Source organism: Spea bombifrons, chromosome 2 (assembly GCF_027358695.1).
Source record: "Spea bombifrons isolate aSpeBom1 chromosome 2, aSpeBom1.2.pri, whole genome shotgun sequence".
Lineage (NCBI taxonomy): Eukaryota > Metazoa > Chordata > Amphibia > Anura > Pelobatidae > Spea > Spea bombifrons.
The window spans coordinates 118,078,862-118,098,829 of record NC_071088.1 but is presented as its reverse complement, the minus strand read 5'-3'; the positions used below and the strand labels follow the sequence as shown (position 1 = coordinate 118,098,829).

The window sequence follows — 19,968 nt, the reverse complement described above, 5'->3', positions numbered from 1 at the left end:
GTACTTGGCCTACTTAAGTTTTGCTGAGGCACATTTCAACTTTGAATATCCACTTTATGTAATATTGGACCTGTATTAGGTGGTAGATAAGTGGAATGGCCTCCCAGCAGAAGTAGTAGAGGCTGATACAGTGATGGGATTTAAACACATGGGCAGACTAGATGGGTCAGATAGTTCTTATCTACTATCAAATTCTATGTTTCTAAGTATGACCTATGGCCAAATAGCTCACTAATCTAACTAATTATGGATAAAATTGAAATGTATTTATTCTAAATTAAAATTTGTCAAAGCTTTAAAAATACACATATAAATTATATATTCTTGAAGGAAAATGTAATAAACGTTGCTGATTTTCAACATGTTTGGTCTCACTTTGCACCCTTTAAAAATGTCCTCTGAGAGAGTGTCTAGAAAATGTATGGGAGAAAGTTGCAGGTTTTGTCTTATTTGTGTTAGTGTGTGTACTTCATTGTAACACATATGTGTGTGTGAAGCTGGTTCCTATAAAGGTTTTATAAAATAATCTGAAGAGTTTGAAAAAAAATAGAAACTTGGAACATGATTAAAGAAGATGTATACATCAATCATTTCTCTCATATTCTGTATAATTATTCTATTATTTAAGGTGGATATTCAATAAAAGAAAATGGCATTTACTGATTTTATAATGATATAATCTACTCTAAATAGCTTTTATAGCATTTAAATCAAAATATCAGGAAACTTGTGAAATATACTTTACCTTATAGCTTACAAGGGAAACAGGGGGTACAACTGGAGTCTTAATAAAGGGACTGTCCATTAAAATGGGGACATCTTCTCATCCATTTGTGAAAGGTTGTCCCTATTCTCTCCTCCTTAAATAGGTTGATGCCTAGTGATTATGGTTAAGTTAGTTTACAGTTTCATTTCTGATTTAGAAGGATCATTAGAACACACTAACACACTGCAGTTGTCTATGCTGTACAGCAAAGTAAACTCAGACAAAGGAATTCCAGGCTGTGGTCTAGATGTGAATCCTGCAAAATAAGTTCATTGGAGAGGTTTATACAAAACCCACTTCTTATGTAATGAAGGAAACCTTCTAAAAATAGTTTTCCCCAAAGGCTCAAGTGGTATAAAAACTGATATACTTATTCACTATAATGTATTTCCCAATATCTAAGGTCCCCTCACCACCCTGCACATTCTATTTTGTGTTTACCACATAGTAATCTTTCACATGAAAGCTGCTTGTTATTTTTTTTTTTCAATAGTTAGCTAACTTTCACTTAACCCCTTATGCTGAAAATACATTACAACTACACAGGTTATTGTCAAATATAATAATTCATACTATCTCTTATTGCTAACACAAGGGGTTAACAGATCTCAAATATGAAAACAACATGGGGAACCTTTAAGAAGGAAATGGCACAAATTGTGTAACCCCTAGTACTCAAAGGGTTAACAGATCTGTTATGTGAAAACACAAAGTGGTCTACTGAAGTACCACTGATAGCCTATTGCATCTAATTACTATTTGAGGATTTGGGAGAGAATGTTTGGCTGCAGGTTGTGATTTCGAGTATCTTGCTAGAAATATAAGAAGTGACAAGTGTCAAAGCTTGGTTTCTATATTTATGTTCTAATTCACAAAAAGGAAAAGGAAGGCCATGGTATTTCGATGTGTATTTTGAGGATGTATTATTAGTGATACCTTACACCTGCGGTAGGGTTGTTGATAACGTACAGTACATTGTTCCCATTGGGCACATACAGGACTCTTTACAAGTCATCCACAGTCATGGAAGAGAAATCTTGTTTGTTCTTAGAATATGTCCTTTACCCTCAAGAAACAAACAAAGACAACTTCATCTCCCAGAACCACTTCAACACTCACACTTGGATTTATTTTATAATATTGTGCTAATGCCCTATACATCTTTATTTTTTATTTCCACAACTTTACCTGACTTTTCTCACCGCATAGAGAGAGAGACAGAAAAAAATAGACATTAAAGGAGAAAAGAAAAAGTAACCACACCAAATATTTTATTACCATTTTTTATTGTGATTGTCCCCTTGGGTGTGACAGAACTGTAACAATGTACAATTACATGCAATTACATAAGGAAATACTGAGAGAGTAGCCTTGGACCTAAAACATTTAGCATTGCAAAATAGTTTGACAGAAGGCAAATCAGATGTAAATATCTATTATCCAATGGTTTAAGTCTGCAAAGTCAGCAGCATACTGTTTAGTGGGGATGGGTCACAACAGTACCCCACATACAAAGGAACAAAACCCCTTTCATAATGGAGTTTGTAGTTTTTGTGACCCAAGTTAAATATTAATGTTACTAGCGAGTTCAGCAATTTGAACACAAGGCAGAACAAACACCCACACAAATTGTATACTATACCCATTAGCCTTAATATGGTTCCATATGATGGTTATATCATTGTGCCTTCTTATACATGGTTAAAAAATTGGCAAGTTTGTAGAAGAACTACCTAGAGAAAAAAGGAGAAAAATTGAAATTAATTCAATAAATGGCAATAGCTTCAATTACAAGCGAGGATGACTGATATTTTTACGTAAAGGTAAGAAATGTATGTAATAAATTGAAAAAAGATTATTTTTTCCACGCTTGGAATATTTTCTTTAAGCTTCATCACACATATTTAACCATTACTACGCTGGATTGTTTATTGCAATGCTGCCTTAACCAGCAATGTTGTAGTTAAAGGACTAAAGAAACTCTTAAAGGCCGAGCTTGGATTTCTCTGTCTTGAATTATGGCTTTGTTGAGCCAAAGGTCATTAGAATGGATAAGTAGAGCAATAAAACTAGGAGAACCAGTACTCTTTCCCTATAAAGATTATCATTATTGGCTTATTAATACTCGACAATGTTGAGTTATATCTTTGTAATAAATAGAGAGCTTGACTCTTGCTTTCAGATATAAAAAAGATTATTCTGCTTTTGGAAGGACATAACCACACTATTATGTACTACTACTACTACTACTACTACAACTACTACATATATATATATATATATATATATATATATATATATATATATATAAATGTATATATATATATACTCGAATTATCTTTTTAACTATATATACAATCTCAAACCCAATATTTCAACATTTAACCATTTAATCTGAGTTTTGCCAAATAGAAATGATACAATAAATTCAAATTTTATAAAAAAAAATTATCCTGCACAGTTAGAAACTAAATAATACTAAAGTTGACGATGATATAGTAAAATGTAACATTATTTTAATTATAATAAATTATTTATTTACGTGAATGTGAAATGTTCAAAGAGGTCTTATCTAAGAGAATAGAGGTTAAGGTTGGCCTATGTTTTTAAAGCATTTTCGGAGCGCTTTTGTGATTTTCTTTTTATATATATATATAATCTACCCTAAAACAGGAGAATATTCCACAATATCAATATTGGCAGTGTTATGGTTGGTGCTATTGTCTTTCATGGACATGCAAATACCACGAATGAAAGAAAAAATGATATTTTTTTACGAATGCAAAATAAATAAGGCATTTAACGCACGTTATTAAAATGTATAAAAATTAAATTAAATAAATCGAGTTGATGTATTGCCTTATATTAGTTTAAAGGGCAAATGATTAACTAGTTCACTGCCACCGTAAAAATACAACAATTTGCTCTATGGCACTGTAGAAGGGGTTAAATTATAAAGGGAATCCCATTTATCTCCTATGATGCCAAACGGTTAAGCGCATATTAAATAAAACACAATATTCGTTTCGCTCGTAAAGAAAAAAAAAACGTAAATCAAAGATGGAAATATGTGACAATGATATTTACGGCTTAAACCTCATGGTTTCTTAAAGAATAAATCATATCTCCCTACTCTACCCAGCAAATCACCTTATTTTTCAGGACTTGTTAGATCAAATGCCACATGCTATATTACAAAGGATGCAAATACTCTACAGATCATGGATTTTAGGGAATTGTAAGTTAATACAACGGATTCATATATAAATGCTTTTTTATTACGCCCAACCCCCAACCTCTAACTCCAAACACACTCCTATCACACTTATTTATAAATGCATTAAGCCAGTTTAAAAAATAAAATAAATTAAATCACAGTAATACAACTTATAAATACTCACAGACCCCAAAATATCACAATCCCTTTATTTACCTGGTGTGAAGAATACAATCGGGCAATACCCCAAACACTCTTTTCACCACCAATTCATTATGAAGCATTATATGTGAAGAGAGAAGTTTAAATCTTCAAGATGGATAATTCTAAAACCCATATTTTGGATAAGAAGGGAATCTTCGTTTCTTCTATTTCTTCTTTGTGTGCTGCGTCCTCTGGCAGAAACTTGGAAGGATGAACTGCTGAAATAGAGTTGCCAGGTTTGCAAAAATCTCTAAATCTTCCTCCTACAACTGGGATTTTTTTTTTGTTGTTACACAGATTCTTTGAGTTTCTAAGCACTGCAGTGCTGGGCTTCCCCTTTCTCCTTGTTTATAGGTACAGAAGGCAAAAAAAGGCCATAAATCTTTTAGAAAGCCCACAGAGACAAGAGGAAATTGTGTATGCATGGATAGGGATGGCTAATATCTAAACCCATTAAACAGGCCTGTGTAGAAACTCAACTTGTTGGGGTACATTAACTTACAGTTAGATTCTGGAAAAGGGAAAAAAAACGACATTGGGGAATTAACATAAACCAAATTCATCATTGGATTTTTGGCATATTAAATTAGCTAAGCATGATCAGCACCCTCAGTTTTGGTCTTTAAACCTCCAGCCTCTTTAAGGCTGGGGTTGTTTGCATAAAAGTCATAAATCAGAGGTCAGAGCAAGTTTTTGGAAAAAAAAAAAAAAAAAAAAAGATATGTGCTTTAATGGTCTTGATGTGTTTTATAAGCCCAGTGAGAGCAAGGAGCGTGTGAAAATAATGAGAATGGCAAAGAAAAAGGGAAGACATTGCTAGGGGTACACGGAAGAGGCAGTTATTGCTTGATGGTACAAAACAAAAAGTATATGATGAACGGAGATCAAATGGTTATACCCGACATGCTAAAAATGTCAAGAATAATTATTACTTATTAATAGAGGTAAACGTGAGCAATACTTCGATTCATATAATATTGCCATAAAACATATTTTACATAAATGGCTCTGATGATGTGAACATATTACAGATGAAAAGGATGCATATTGACGGTGCTGAATATCTGGATTTTTTTCAGTATTGATCAGAAACCTTTCTTCTTTTTCTTTTTTTTTTTAAACCTGAGACCCATAATGACGCCAGTTTCCTTCCAGTAATCAATGCAAATTTTTGCCACTGCTCTGATTGTATCTGTGAATGCAGTGACGCAGGGCTGGGTTCAGTGCTTGGGTTGACAACCCCTCTTAAAGACCACTAAACAATCATAATCTGCACTGGCAATACCCCTAAGAACACTATTCTCTTCCACCCCCCACCAACCCCCGCCACCACCTTCCCCCAAAAAAAGGGCCCTCTAGAAATCCCATCGCAAACGCCTCCCCAACATCCCTGTGCATGACTCCTTATCTTCATACTGAATATACACTGCAGCCTGTTCTACTGCTCCCTCTTCGCCTATGAAAGTGTTAAAAGGTAAGATATTTTCACTCCGAGCAAACAGCAGGCTTTTGTATACATGATTTATAGTCTGATTCTTGGTTCACACAGAGTTCACATGGATTTGCTACTGCTGAAGGCTAAGAGATGGGCTGACTTCACACCACTAAGGCTGCCATTAAAATCTCTTTCCTTTTAACTCTCTGCTTTTAGGATTGGAAAAAGCAACTTGTTTGTGGAATAGGTATATATTTTTTGGGGGGAGGGAGCAGGAACAAATGTGACTTGGGGTCTTAGTGAGACATTTAAAAATACTCAGATTGCAATCTGTATGATAAGAGTTAAATTCTAATTAAACAATCGACTGTGCCAAATCCTTGATCATACATAATGATATATAGGGGCTTCTGTGTGATCTGTAGGTTGGAGGGAGGGAGGGGGGGTATTGTACATATATATCATATTCATCGAAGAGGCATTTTCTGCATGATGTTTGGCCAAATTACACTTTTTCCCTGTATTTTTCGATTTTTTTGCTTTTAAACCAACAAGGGGGGTTGTAATTTATAAAGCAAAATACAGAAGAGATTTCCATCACAAAACAGCCTTATGAAACAAAGAAGCATCGTATATGTGGAATTTTACCTATGTGTAGCATTTGCTTTATTTATTTATTTTTCATACAGTTCTTCACTATGGATATAAAATAACAATTTTAAAGAAAATACTGGCTCCACAAACATTAATTGCCAAAGAAACCCGATTTAATGAGATGGTTTTGCAGCTCCCAGTTAAATTAAACTCCCAACACATTATATTTTATTTACAACCTTCTTTTTTAGATTTCTTTGGTTGCTGCTCTAAGCTAGAAGCTAGAATGAAAATTCGTTTTTGATAAATGTCCTGCGTACATTTTGATGTCGTGCTGACATAAATCAAAAAAAAAAAGGAAAATACACAAATCATATTTACATGGGGGTTCTGAGCTCTGGCTATTAAATAAACAGTAATTTATACATAATTTATGATGCGCAGTCCTGTTATTGCATAACACGTTGTGTAGGATTTAAAGATTACCCTTTAATCAGAAAGGTTTAGAGGTTCTTAGAACATCATGGAGCGTATAAAACAAAGAAAGGTTCCTTGAAATAAACCTGGACCCTCTTGGGGGTGGGGTAGGGGTAAATAGTAATAAGACAGTACATGGAAAGATCAGATCCAAAATTTAGAGATAATCAAGCTTAAATAAAAGCAAAAAAGAGGATTTTGGGCAAAAAAAATTTGGAGTCTTCTTGATTTCAACAGAATAACTCTTGTTAGTAACTGGTGATCTTGCATAAAGGAGCTCTGCCAAGTGGAACATTTTGTGTTATTATTGCTCTTGGCTTCATGTGAGTCAAATTCCTGAGCTCTAGTCCTCTGTAAACAGTTGGAAATGTTAGAGAAAGTTTGAACGGTAAATATGAAGGGAATGTGGAGGCAGAAGACGCTCAGAACTGGATGGAGTCAGAGAGAAAGAGGCCCTTTTCTCACAGTTTACAAAAATACTACAATCATATCCAGGACAATGAAATGCTAAACTATTAACTATGCTGACAGCAGTGGCTAGGGGTAAAAAAAGGCAAGAGATTGCACGACGTATTGGGGTCAAAGGGAAAAACAATCAATAAAATGTTTGTCGAAGAACTAAAAAAAAAAACACATAGTAAAAAAAATATGTCGAAAAAATGTAAATTTAAAGGTTTAAAAAAGATAAAATAATAGAAGGGATAGGTAATCAGAAACTTACCTATGTAGGAGTAAGCTAATATTAAGAATTACAATTTTGAGAATTAGAATTTAAATGTCTGCTTAGTAGATGTATGAGTAATGAAGAAAAAAGTACAAATTATTATTACATACAGAGGGTTAAACGTAGAATGCATTTATAAGTGGAACTCCACCAGCAAGCCACATTTGATCATTGGAAACTGGAAACCCCCAAAATAGTGGAATACAGTGAAGCAATAACTTGTGTACAAAGAAACAAAAAGTGAAACTATCTGTGAGAAGTGAAAACACTTTACCTAATAAATAAAGTACAGTATTGACCCGGGATCATAGAGGAGCTTCATGTGAATAGACAATGCATTGGAAGTAGTTCAATTTATTTAATTTACACTAGTTAGGAATCTGTGAATTATTGAACACAATTCAACATCATTGTACAGCACTGTGGAATATGATGGCGCTATATTGTTATTATTATCAGTTATTGTTTTATATAGCGCCGTCAAATTCTGTAGCGCTGTACAATGGGTGGACAGGACATAACAAGTAGTATGTAACATAACAAAATAAAACAACAATACTAACAACAATAATATTAATTTAAAATTAAATTTAACATTGGTCCAGGGTGTCCTAGAAAGTTCAGAAAGAACTTAAAAAATGCTGTAGACAAATATTAAAAAAAAAAAAACCCCACCGCTGATTGCACCACCTAACCCATCAATTCTCTCTGTCCTTAGTAACTCTAGCCATATCAGTCCTATCTTTTCATGCATTGCTAACTAGATTTAACTGCCGGTGGGTTTTGATTTGTATCCTTAAGTGAGGAGCCAGTGTAGAAGTTTCAATTGTAGTGGAACCAAGATGGAATTGATAACTCTTGTCCACCTTTCCTAAATCCATCCATCATGCCAGGTAAAAACCTGTATAGTGTTTATACCATAACTATAAGGTTAAACTTCCTGGGCGGTCACATGGAAAAATACAAGCTAAAGTTAACCTTAAACTAGCAATCCTTCAGAAATAACCAGTCATCTAATTACTGCTAATCATTTTTATAACTTCCTCCTGCACTTCCAGTAAATAAATCCTGCTGTCACGACTTTAATCTATCATCGTAGACTTTATAAAGCAACGCTGTGCTATACGTTTAAAGCATGTGTGGTCAATGAAATAAATGTTATTATTTTTACATCAAATCACAACTATCAAAGATACTAAATGACAACTCACTAAAAATAACTCGTAAAGTAGATCGTAATAAACTGCATGGAAAGGTTTGTGAGCATCACAGTGGAACCTTAACATCACACACAATCCCTGGAAGATATATAATAAATGATTTATTGGGGCTAGGGGTGTAGTCATTATTATATAACCAAACTTCAGACAATATCACACTTACATACCTCAGAAGAAAACTAAATCGAGACACACATATATATACACATACACTTAATTACTGCTAATATTTGAATTATTAGCCTTTTTTAGTTACAATGCATTCAATATTTCGATGAATTGGCTGTAAATGAATACACTTTCAAAATAACTTTGTTTCAGTGGTTTGTACGTCAATTGTTTTCCTAAGCTTCTTTGTTTGCCTCTAAAAGAGTATTTAATCAAAAATCCGAATTTTTATAAAAAGGTGCATGCTACAAAAAACGAACTTTTTTTTATTAGTCTTAAAGGATTCTCCTCTTCTGTTTCCGAATAAAGGATGCTGAACATTTTTTTTAAGAATCTTGGAAGTGTTATAATAGATATTATTTACACTGTTTCTTCTGACTTTTTGTTTTTTTTTGAAGAATGAGTACAATTAACCAAGCTGAGCTGTTAGTTTTATGATGAGTATATCACTGTTTATTTCAATGTATTGAAAAGTGATGCATTCAGTTTATAGTCTCCTTCTTTCTGCCCCCCCCCAAGATCTTTTTCTCCTCTCACATGGCTCACTTAAAGTGGCAGATGTAAGATCTCCTAAGCAGATATAAATGTAGGACCTAGACGTTAGTCTTCTTATGTCTAAGCCTCCTTTGTTTTAAGGACTAGTATTGACAAAATATTTATATTTATCTAAGTACGTCAAAGTGTGATTGTAGGTGCAACGTCAGATGACGTCAGCAAGGGATCTCCAAAGATTTTGTCCCAGTCATACCTTTCATGTGTGTATTCTTATTCTCTCTTTTGTATTTTTCTCTCCCTCTTCTGTGTCCAGAAAAGTTTGGGCTGGAGCAAGACATGATTTGGGTTTAGGAAGCATTCCTTTTGATCTACTTTTCTGTTGGTAACACCCGGCTTATTACCCCTTGTAAAAGGTTGCTTTTTCTTTTTACAAACCGCATAAAGTACCATCATTTCTCTGTCTGTGGACATTTAGAAGAATACAGACATGCAAAAATCACTTTACTACGACAACTCGGAGTCTTTTGGAGGCTGTGATTTCCAAGACTCAAATGGTATGGACTACCTTGGGCAACAGACATACACAAGTGAAAATGACTACCAGCCTCCTTTCTGCCTTCAGTCAGACTCCACCACTGCTGCCACCACCCAGAAAGGTGAGCTCTCCATCAAAGATATCAGTTTCCCCTTAGCTAATGTCTCAGAACAAGCCCATCGACCCAAGTCACCGAGCTCAGCCTCCCCAATGCCAAAATCAACGGAGACACAGAGTAGCCCAACCAAAGAGGGCACTGGACCAAACTCTGCTGATGCCATCGGCACCAAAAAGAGCAGCAAGGCCAACAACTTACCCAAACAGATATTCCCCTGGATGAAGGAAACTCGTCAGCATTCTAAGCAGAAGAAGACCGTCCCTCCCCCTGCAGGTAAACATTCTGTGCTCTCCTCCACCCCTCCTTAATGTTTACCTACTACAAGGTGAAGGTGGCTCATATACCAGACATTACAGCCTATGAAAAACAACTCCAACTGTAACGTGTGGTGACAAATAGGGTCATCGGACGACTTAGTCTCTCATTAATTTAGATGATAAAGTGACTCAGATAACACAAGGCATTTTATGCAAGCATCAGAAACCTGCCCTGTGTAGCAACCATAGGTATACAGCAGATCTGGACACACATTGTAAATTAACAGTGTAAAGATATTATTATTATTATTGGAAAGATATTTTTACTATTTTAACAAATATATTTCGAATATTATAATTTTAAAGGTGCTGATTTAAAATTATTCAAAACTGTAACATCTGTCAGACCAAAATTTAAATGTCCAATCATGTTATAATCTGTATTTAATATAGCCTTCACATAACATACCGAAAATATATGCAGATCATATGCATATTAATAAACACTATTATATACATCTATTGGAAAGAGAAAAATCCCATAAGAATAATATATAATTACGAGTAGGTTGTTGGATGTATGCATGTGTACACAGAAACTTAGTTGTGTGTAAAACAATTAATTTTGTGTATAGATTCACATGATACACATTTACAATGTATATATATGACATTTTATACAGAATATAAAATGCTTATATAGACACGGTAGTTTAAGTATTTATGCACTACATAACTCATACACCCCTAAAGAATAATGTGTATATAAGTATATTATATTCCATTCCATAGGCGTGTATATACACTTTAGAATAAAAGAGTTAATACATGTATACATTATTTTAAATTATTCACATCTGATTTAAATATAGTGTACATTGTTTAAGTACTTACGCAGTTCGAATGTAACTATTTATAGGTGTTGAGTATTTCCTTATAAAAGTTTTTTGGTGTAGCAGACAGATTATAAATGGCAATTGATAGCCTTTTAGGAACAAAACCATCTAAATAGGTAAGTACTTCAGTGTGAGATCTACTTATTTTAAGAATGTAAGTGGGATTAAAGGGTTAAAAGTGACACAAGTGCAGTTTATCCTTTCAGTGACTTCATTAGTGAATTAATGGATTCATGTATTTTGCCGAGTTCATCGGATTTTCCACAATCATCAAACTACAGCCACTAGAAGCCATGTTTCCCACTGTGACTTCTTCCAAAAGACAGCTCTATACTAGGTAGAAAAATGTGGCTAAGAGAATGATTTCAATGGAACTGAGAAATAACATGAGGTTTTGTGTTGTAGAAGATGACAGCTCCCTGGACAACAGTTTCTTGAGCTCAGCATCCAAGAGGGCAAGGACTGCCTACACCAACTCTCAACTGGTGGAACTAGAGAAGGAATTCCACTTTAATCGCTATCTTTGTCGCCCACGAAGGTTGGAGATGGCCAAACTACTTAATTTATCGGAGAGACAAATTAAAATCTGGTTCCAAAACAGGAGAATGAAATTCAAGAAAGATCACAAGGGGAAAGGAAGTGTCTCTCCTGGGGGGCAGTCTCCCAGCACTAGCCCCTCTATAATCTCATATTCCAACACTCTGCCTTTAGATGACGAATCTGGCTATGACGTGCCAATGGCCAATGCATACAGCAAGAACCCAGGGAACATGTATGGCTTAACTGCTTACTCAGCACCTCTGTATGAGAACCCACAGGCCCCAAAACGATATGGTACTCAGTCCCTTGCCTCTGAGTACCATGATCACCCAGCTATGCATGGAGAAGATAACTATGACCCCCCTGGAATGCAAGGAACCCAGAGTTACATTGGAGGAAATTACCTGGAAAATGGATCTGGAAACTGCTCCATTTTCAACCTCCCCCATCCTTCTTCAGATAGCATGGACTACAGCTGTGCAGCACAGATCCCTAGCAAACACCATCTTGGGCCATGTGACCCCCATCCCACATACACAGACTTAAACATTCATCCTGTGCCTCAGGGGTGTTCTCAGGAGCCCCCTGTGCTGACACATCTGTAGAACTGTCTTCCCTTTGAAACACCAGGGTAATTTGCTCAGTCCCATTATGTCATTAAAAAAATGAAATCTCTGACCATGTAAATCCATACTAGCCTTACCCCCTACATTTCATATGTAATTTATTGAGCTATGCACAATACACTACTATGCATGGATCACGCAAAGCAATTTCACATAAGCAACCAATTAAACCAATTTCCAGAGAAAATGCCCCATATCCTCAATAGCCTCTACTTTTATTCCTGTCATAAAAATATCAGGGTATTTTAGAACGAAATACAAACCTTTGTGGTTAAATGTTATTAACCTTCTTTGCTCCCCCCATGAAACCCCTTTCTATACTGAACCGTATTTATGTACAAAACCAAAAAACGATTTACATTTTTTGGAAACGTCTCGATTTTACTCTTTTAGTCCAGAAAAAAATGAATCCTATATTTATATTTGTTGGGTCGACTCAGTTAAAATATGTTGATTATATTTGTCGATTTCTTCGATACTTCTGGTTTTCTATTTTAATTTATTTGTATAGATATAAAGACAGAACTATGTTGATTTTTTTCATTCGTTTGAATATTGATCTGTTTTTTAAAGGATGTATCTTTAACTGCATTTGTCTATTATATAAAGTAGTCTTTGAATTAACAATTTGATACAATAAAAACTGAAATAAAGTCTCTCGTGTTGCTATAATATTCTTTCTAAATGAAAATAATTGGTTGGATAACTTTCCCAAATAGTAAATGGATTTGGATTGTGTGTTGAAATCACTTTGCTTGTGTGTATTTTTTCGTGTTTTTTTTCCCTTTACCAGGGGTTGGGTTTCACCCCTAATTCACCCCCATTAATCATTTGGACAGGGACAGTTCACATGGTCCTTCTTAAACCCTTTTCATGTTAGCATTCTGTCCTGGTACAATCTTGCTTGATCAGTTTCAACAATGTTTTCCACTTAACTCTCTAATTCTCCAGGATTTCAGGTTTGAAATTTTACAAATCTAATTTGCGAATATTTTTAAAAAATAATTGGTTAATCTAACATCATTATACATTTAGATGTGATATTTTAAAATGTTAGTAATGATGTGTTTCGATTATATTCGTTTAATATATTAATTTTGCTTTTGCATAAATCTTATTTATAATAAACCTATATTTGTTAATTTAAACGCAATTAATAGGTTCGTTTCAACTGCAATTCGCAGTGTCACTTAATGTAAAAACTAAATTTTTAATAAACTCATTTTTTTTTTCAAAATTAACTTTGCTATTCTGATATTGTTTACTTATAAACAAAATATTTACATATATAGTTAATAATTCTTTTAACTGTATTTATGTCCCCATCAAGTAATAAAAGACCCAAGAATCGGAAAAACGTTTCGGTTACAGAAGACAGAAGAAATGAATCTTAACTGTGTATGCTCTATTTAAAATAAATTTCTAAGTTCCTAATATATAATGCATATGTATTTATATATTGTTCATGATTACCATATATATGTCATCTATGTAGTGTATAATATATATATATATATATATATATATATATATATATATATATATATATATATATATATATATATATATATATATATATACATATATATACGATGGAGGTATGAAGTTGCTGCTTAAAGGGTATTTCCTTTGCCAAGAGTAAATAGACTTCTTCTGTGTAGATGGTCTGGAGTCAGTGTAAATAACAAATCAGGGCAATTAGTTTGCCCAACACCACTTGTGATTTACCTTGCTTCATCACTAATGGCAGATTCAATAGCCAATATGATATTATACCTTCCAGCTAATTGAATTTCACTGGAAGGAACAGAAGGGCTGAGAGCTGTCTCCATGTGGCTGGGATTTCAGGAGTCCTTTTCACTCTTCCCCACTCAGAAGCCACATAATACACCCACGCAGGCACCCTCGTTGCCTGTGCATTGGATAGTCATTTTCATTCAGCACTTAGATCCTGTACACAGGTCAATGCAACAGACAGGCATGAGGGGCACTCTGTAATCACTGTGTCTTATCTGCCAGCCAAGTAAAAAAGAAACCAAAATCAAGACAGGTAAACACAGGGTATGACGTACTATACTTTTCTTTAAACTTCCACCTATTCGGGATTTTCATTCTAGCCCAAAATTATGTTGGTAAACAATCTTGGTGTCCAAAATCTTCTTTCCCTTAGCCAGGTAACTCATTTAAAGTGTATTGCAGTCCTACTCCCATGACGCTTAACCTGCAGCAAAGATAGGGTGCCAGAAACCCCCTGTCTTTATTCCCAAAATGACTTGCTGCAACCCCACTCTCCTCTGGCTCTTACCCTAGTACTACCAGGTAGTGTATCCAAAATGTGAAACTTAAAACATATTCAGAAGTATGAAGATACATAATTCTGTAACATGTACAGATCGGGTATATTACTGGGTTTTCTCATCAGCATGAGAAGGGTTCTTAGGTGTGAAAAGTGTTTTCACACCTTAGTAAAGAGCACCCACATGTTTTGTAGCTGGGTGTTTGAGTTCTGTTGAAATATTAACTAACGTTTTGTAAAGCTTCACATTTGAAACTCCATGATTTAGGAATTGTCCTGGAAGCTACATGGTTAAATCCCTGATATTTTGGAGAGAACTGGATCAAGCTGCAAGTATTTCTTCTCAACGGCTAGGATTTCAGTATCCTGAACACTCTTACCTAATACAGGAGCTGCCTAATTTGCAGAACCAGTCCTGTTTTAGAATGGTAGCCATGAGCATAGCCAGTTGTGCATGAAGGCATATTCTTTACCAACTTATCAGGTGCCCTGGCTAAGTGGACCTGTGTTATGGAGACACATTTATCATAATGGTGATGTTGTAAATATCTTTAAAGGCTGCATAGTAAAATGTAGTTGAAAATATGAAGCAGTACCTTGGGGCCAGATCCCCAAATATACTCTTTTCCACATCCTCAACATCATGCAGCATTGGTAAGAGAAAAAAAAAAGAGAAGAAACCCACACATAATAGGGGTAATCTCTAAGTGAATATATATATATATATTGTGCTGTGATGAGAAGCATTATGTTGGTTACTTACACAATGGTAAAACTTAAATTCACCTTGCCAGGGAAAAGCTTACACACTGAAATAATAGGTATTCTAGAATTTTAGGTGTTACAAATTAGAACATTGAATAAACTATATGCTGGTGCTTATTTCTGTTCATGTTAGCTTTATAAGGATGGGTGGTAAATGACACTAGGGCAGGGCATTTATTGGTATGCTATTTCTGCCACTGGTTGTCACAAACCCCAGCAATTATATGGTTAACCCACCCAAAACAACTACAGACACAGTGAAGGCAATACATACATTTTGATAATGCTGGCATACATCACATTTAGTTACCCTGACATGGTAACAAATGGCTAGGATAGTGTTAGCTTTGACATGCCAAGGCTTCTGCAAGAGCTGGAAAGAGAAGCAGCAGAGAGGGCTCTATACTCCAGATCATACTAGTGTGCTTCACCAGTGGGGACTGCAGCACTCACTATGATCAGAAAGCTGATCTAAACATGGAACAGTTTCTAGAAATGTAAAAAAAAATAAAAATAAGCATGCATCTGGACTTCTTTCTTATTTGTCACCTTGTTTCAATAAAATATAATGTACCTAAAAAATTAAGCATGGGGGGTGTTAGAGTTGGCTGAACTTGCTATGGAGAGGCCTTGGGCACCATGTGGTGCAACACAAGCCCAAATGTGACATTCTCATATACCCTGGGAGTTATGCACTTGACAGTATTTTATTAAGTTATTCATATGTGTATGAATATATTTACATTCATTAATTTAAACTCAGCAGTAGGTCCTACAATTAGGTTTCCCAACGGGTTTGCACTCATTCCAACTTTAAAATTAAATGTAAATTTCCCTCATGTACGCTGACTGTATTTCAGACCGGTCATGTGATCTCTACTTGGTTTCTACTATTTAAGGCCAATTACCAGGGAAAATGAATTCTGTTAACAGGTAAAATATACTACAGGTCCTTTGATGGCATTGTGAGTAGGGTTACTGTGAGATTAATAAAACATCCTGGAATTTTCATGAAAATATGCAAACAGAATGGTATCGTGTTACCAAAGGGATATTTTTGTAATTGGGCATAAAAGCCAAGCCTTTGCCAACATATAATAATCAGATATACAATGTAGCAAGAGACAATTTCCATAAGTCTCAACATGATATATATATTTAGCATTATATAGTGGAAACCTCTTCAATTGTCACCAATTTCTTGAAATGTGTATTTGTAGATTATTCTCAAATTTGGCTTATCATCAATTCATTCCTTTTGAAATGCTAGCCGAAATTCTCTTTGTTATTTTGTAACACGAGTTTATAGTTACTTTGATTCACAACATAAAACATAACTTCTAAGAACAGTGTCTGGGCAGCTTTCCAGGAATGTAACATCTCAGCATTGTTAATATTATTTCTAGGTTTAGCCTTTTCCCAAATGTATTTATAGAGCTGAGGGATTCTTAGTGTTTTAAGACAATTATCTTTTTTAGTTAATATTTGCTCCATTGAACTATTTAAAACAAAAAAAATATAAAGATAAAGTTATAAATTCAACTTTGTAGAAGAGGTATTTGCTTCTTATTGTAGAATACAATTTTATTGTTCCACATACTTCTTCTAATTGTGATTCGTTGCTTGAAATTAGCTGGTATTTACTTTCCTACCAGTTGACTGTGGAACGGTTTTGAAATTCATCATATTCCATGCCACTCTTGCATTATAATATACATAGACATACATACGTACAGAAATATAATAGTATAGGACTAGCTGAATCGAGAGCAGACAGTGTTTTAATAGCCTGCCCTGTAGTGCATTCCCTTTGGGGAAAGTCTCAAATTTTACCACACTTGTGCAATTAGAGAAGAAAAATTCCCATTAGCATATAGAAAGGCTGTTATAGTCTAATCCTACACACAAGGGCAGTCCAAAACGGAAGTGTGAGGCAAATTTCCTCTACATTAGGGGATCTCTTGAGGTTCTTCTCAAGTGTAATGTGGAATCCAGACCTGAACCTCTTTGCTCACTTGTGCCAAGAGGAATACCAACTACACCCTGCCAACCAGGCCCATGAAGGCCAACATGTAAATCTGGGGTTCTTGTTTGTTGCCTCCCATTTCAGTTCCAGACTATCCTTATGGGTCTGTAAAGACACAGATGTGCTAAAGTTGGAGGCTGACCCATAGGGTAGGCTAATGAGATGTTGCCCATTTTTACTTGAGCTAGTCTGATACTTTTTTGGACACAATTTAATGGGATATTTCATATGTTTTGGTCCAGGATGGCACACCTGTTGCATAGACTAAACATAGATAATTTGTTAGATTAATTATAACACAAGCAGAGTCGCTTCCATCAAACTGAATAACCCCATACACTTTTGGCTCACTCTGTTCACAATATTGAGTTCTAGTCTGAGAGGAACATCTGGAGCAGTAGCTCAGTAGACTGATTGGTGTACATTTTTTGAGAAGAAGTCAACACACAAGAGCTAAACAAATCAGTATTTCCCAGGCCAGTAATCTGTCTAAAACATTATATTTCTCAGACAATGCAGATTGAAACAAATGAAGGTTAATACATATACATGCACACAGGTATGCTAATCATGTTTCCTTATGTTCATTTAAGGTTAAAACAATCTTTTTTTTTTTTTTTTTGGAGGCTCAAAGACCTCTTCTTCTTTCCTGTATGAATTATAAGGGTTTGCATTATATAAGTGTGTCTGCAGCAAGCCGTGCCTGCATTGATCCCAATGAAAAGTGTTAGCACATGTTCCTCTGGATCATACAAAAATGTTAGCATGTCCCTAATGGTCTCTTGAAGCTGATTTATTATAGCGGTACAAAGACAGGGTGCATTTCTCTAAGAAAAAAATCGAGACTTAGAGAGATACATGGGACTTTAATGGTTTATATGAGACAGCGAGTAAGAGAAAGAAATGTAGTAAGTGAAAATATGTGAGAACTTGGAGAGGTTACAGATGTTGGGGTGCAGGTTCAGGGCTCTCACAAATTGAATAAGAATCAAAATGGATACTGAATTTGATAAGAATGTAGATTTTAACCATATCAGTGCTTTGCAATGTGGTGCTTTAACGCATTTTACTTGAATGGTTATAGATGTCAGATACTGGAAGACACAGACAAAAGGGAAAAAAAAGAAGTCACGTGATGGTTTGTTCAGCAAATGTTCACTTTCCATAAATTTGTCCTTTTGCATTGAAAGGAAGCCCAGCCGCACGTGACAAGCATATCCATAACCATACGGTAGCGACTGCATGGAAACAAATGCAAACTCAATCCAACCATGGTATTTGACTAGAGTGTGCAGTAGTCAAACAATAGAATTCACACCACATCGGAAACAAGAGGCTATGATTTGTAACATATATCTACACAACGACAGCAATTAAAATTTTGGAGGTTTGTCTTGACTTAATATATATACCAATGTGACTATATGTCTCATTAATTGGATGGTGTAAGTCTTGTGTTTTATAATGAGCCTTCTCTTCTGTCATCTAAACAAACATATAGCTATAGCTATATTTATCAACACATATGTGAAGCAATTCTTGGGCAAAATACTAAATTTGGTACTGATACCATAGTAACCATCAGCTCATTTTGCTCCTGGGTTTCCTCCATGAGTATTTTCCAACTATTTTGTATTTTGATATTTTACCTATACTGCAATTTATTAGAGGATTTATACCCAATATCACCATGATTAACAAAACTAAAAAGAAAAAAGCAGAGGATCGGCTAATGAGTATGTGTGTGCGTGGGACGCCCTTCCATGTAGGTCAGCAACTGACTCGCTGGCTCCGCTGTTGTGGAACTTTGGTTAAATCCCATCATACATATACTGTATATCCAGCTTTAAAAAAGAAACAATGTTTCCCCATTGCTAGCAGAACATTAAGGGAGCTGGGATCCTGTAAAAAGCTAGATTCTCTTTATGTTCTAGTTCTAGACAGGATAATTGACACTATGCTTTCTCATTTTAAATAACAGTGATCTGTGGGATATTGGAAAGGATTCCAATATCAACAATGGGCGGCCCTAACAAAATTGAAAACAATGCATTTTGAGCCCGTACATGTATGGGCTTTGTCATTAAGGGGTTAACTCACTTGTATAATAGAAAGATAAAAATGCACTTCCAAGCATCACTGAGATATCACAAACTATCTGACGGATTGTGACCTATTGCCCTGTTGCACTATATGTATTTTCAATTTCTTGGCCATTGGCTATTTACTCATGTTCAGTTCCTCCCCACAAGCTCTGCTACATTAAGCATAACTTTTTACTGTGTTTGTACATGTATATTAATCACTTTACACCACACTTGCCTTTTGAACATAACCTTTTGTAGCATTTCTAGCTAGCACAGGTGTTTCAAATTATTTTCAACAACACTACATCACTCAAGAGATAATTCTTTTTAATCGTTGTAGTGGTATCATGTTTGAGCAAATGTAAAAGATATATATTGTCTGTGTTCAATTGCAGAATGCTACTTTGCCCCATCATGTGTTTATATAGAAATATAATTATTATAAATAAAATATATTTTTTTTTTAAAAAAGAAGCCAATTGAAACTACTTTGGGGGTAGAGCTAGAAACGCTGTACAGGTA

The 19,968-nt window shown here is 35.0% G+C and overlaps 1 protein-coding gene and 1 long non-coding RNA gene across 2 annotated transcripts; one reads left to right on the top strand and one right to left on the bottom strand.

The window, feature by feature from the left end:
* Positions 1 to 1,940: 1,940 nt before the first annotated feature.
* LOC128473787 (uncharacterized) lies at positions 1,941 to 10,279 on the bottom strand. The gene is made up of 4 exons (XR_008346294.1): positions 10,152 to 10,279; positions 9,554 to 9,624; positions 4,200 to 4,402; positions 1,941 to 2,499 (listed from the first exon to the last, which is right to left on the bottom strand). It is a non-coding gene; the product is annotated as an uncharacterized LOC128473787 (long non-coding RNA).
* On the top strand, positions 9,788 to 12,915 carry LOC128473785 (homeobox protein Hox-D3a-like). Its single transcript, XM_053456020.1, has 2 exons — positions 9,788 to 10,226; positions 11,512 to 12,915. Exons 1-2 carry the CDS (start codon positions 9,788 to 9,790, stop codon positions 12,249 to 12,251), a joined length of 1,179 nt encoding a protein of 392 aa, XP_053311995.1. The 3' UTR covers positions 12,252 to 12,915.
* The last annotated feature ends 7,053 nt before the right edge of the window (positions 12,916 to 19,968 follow it).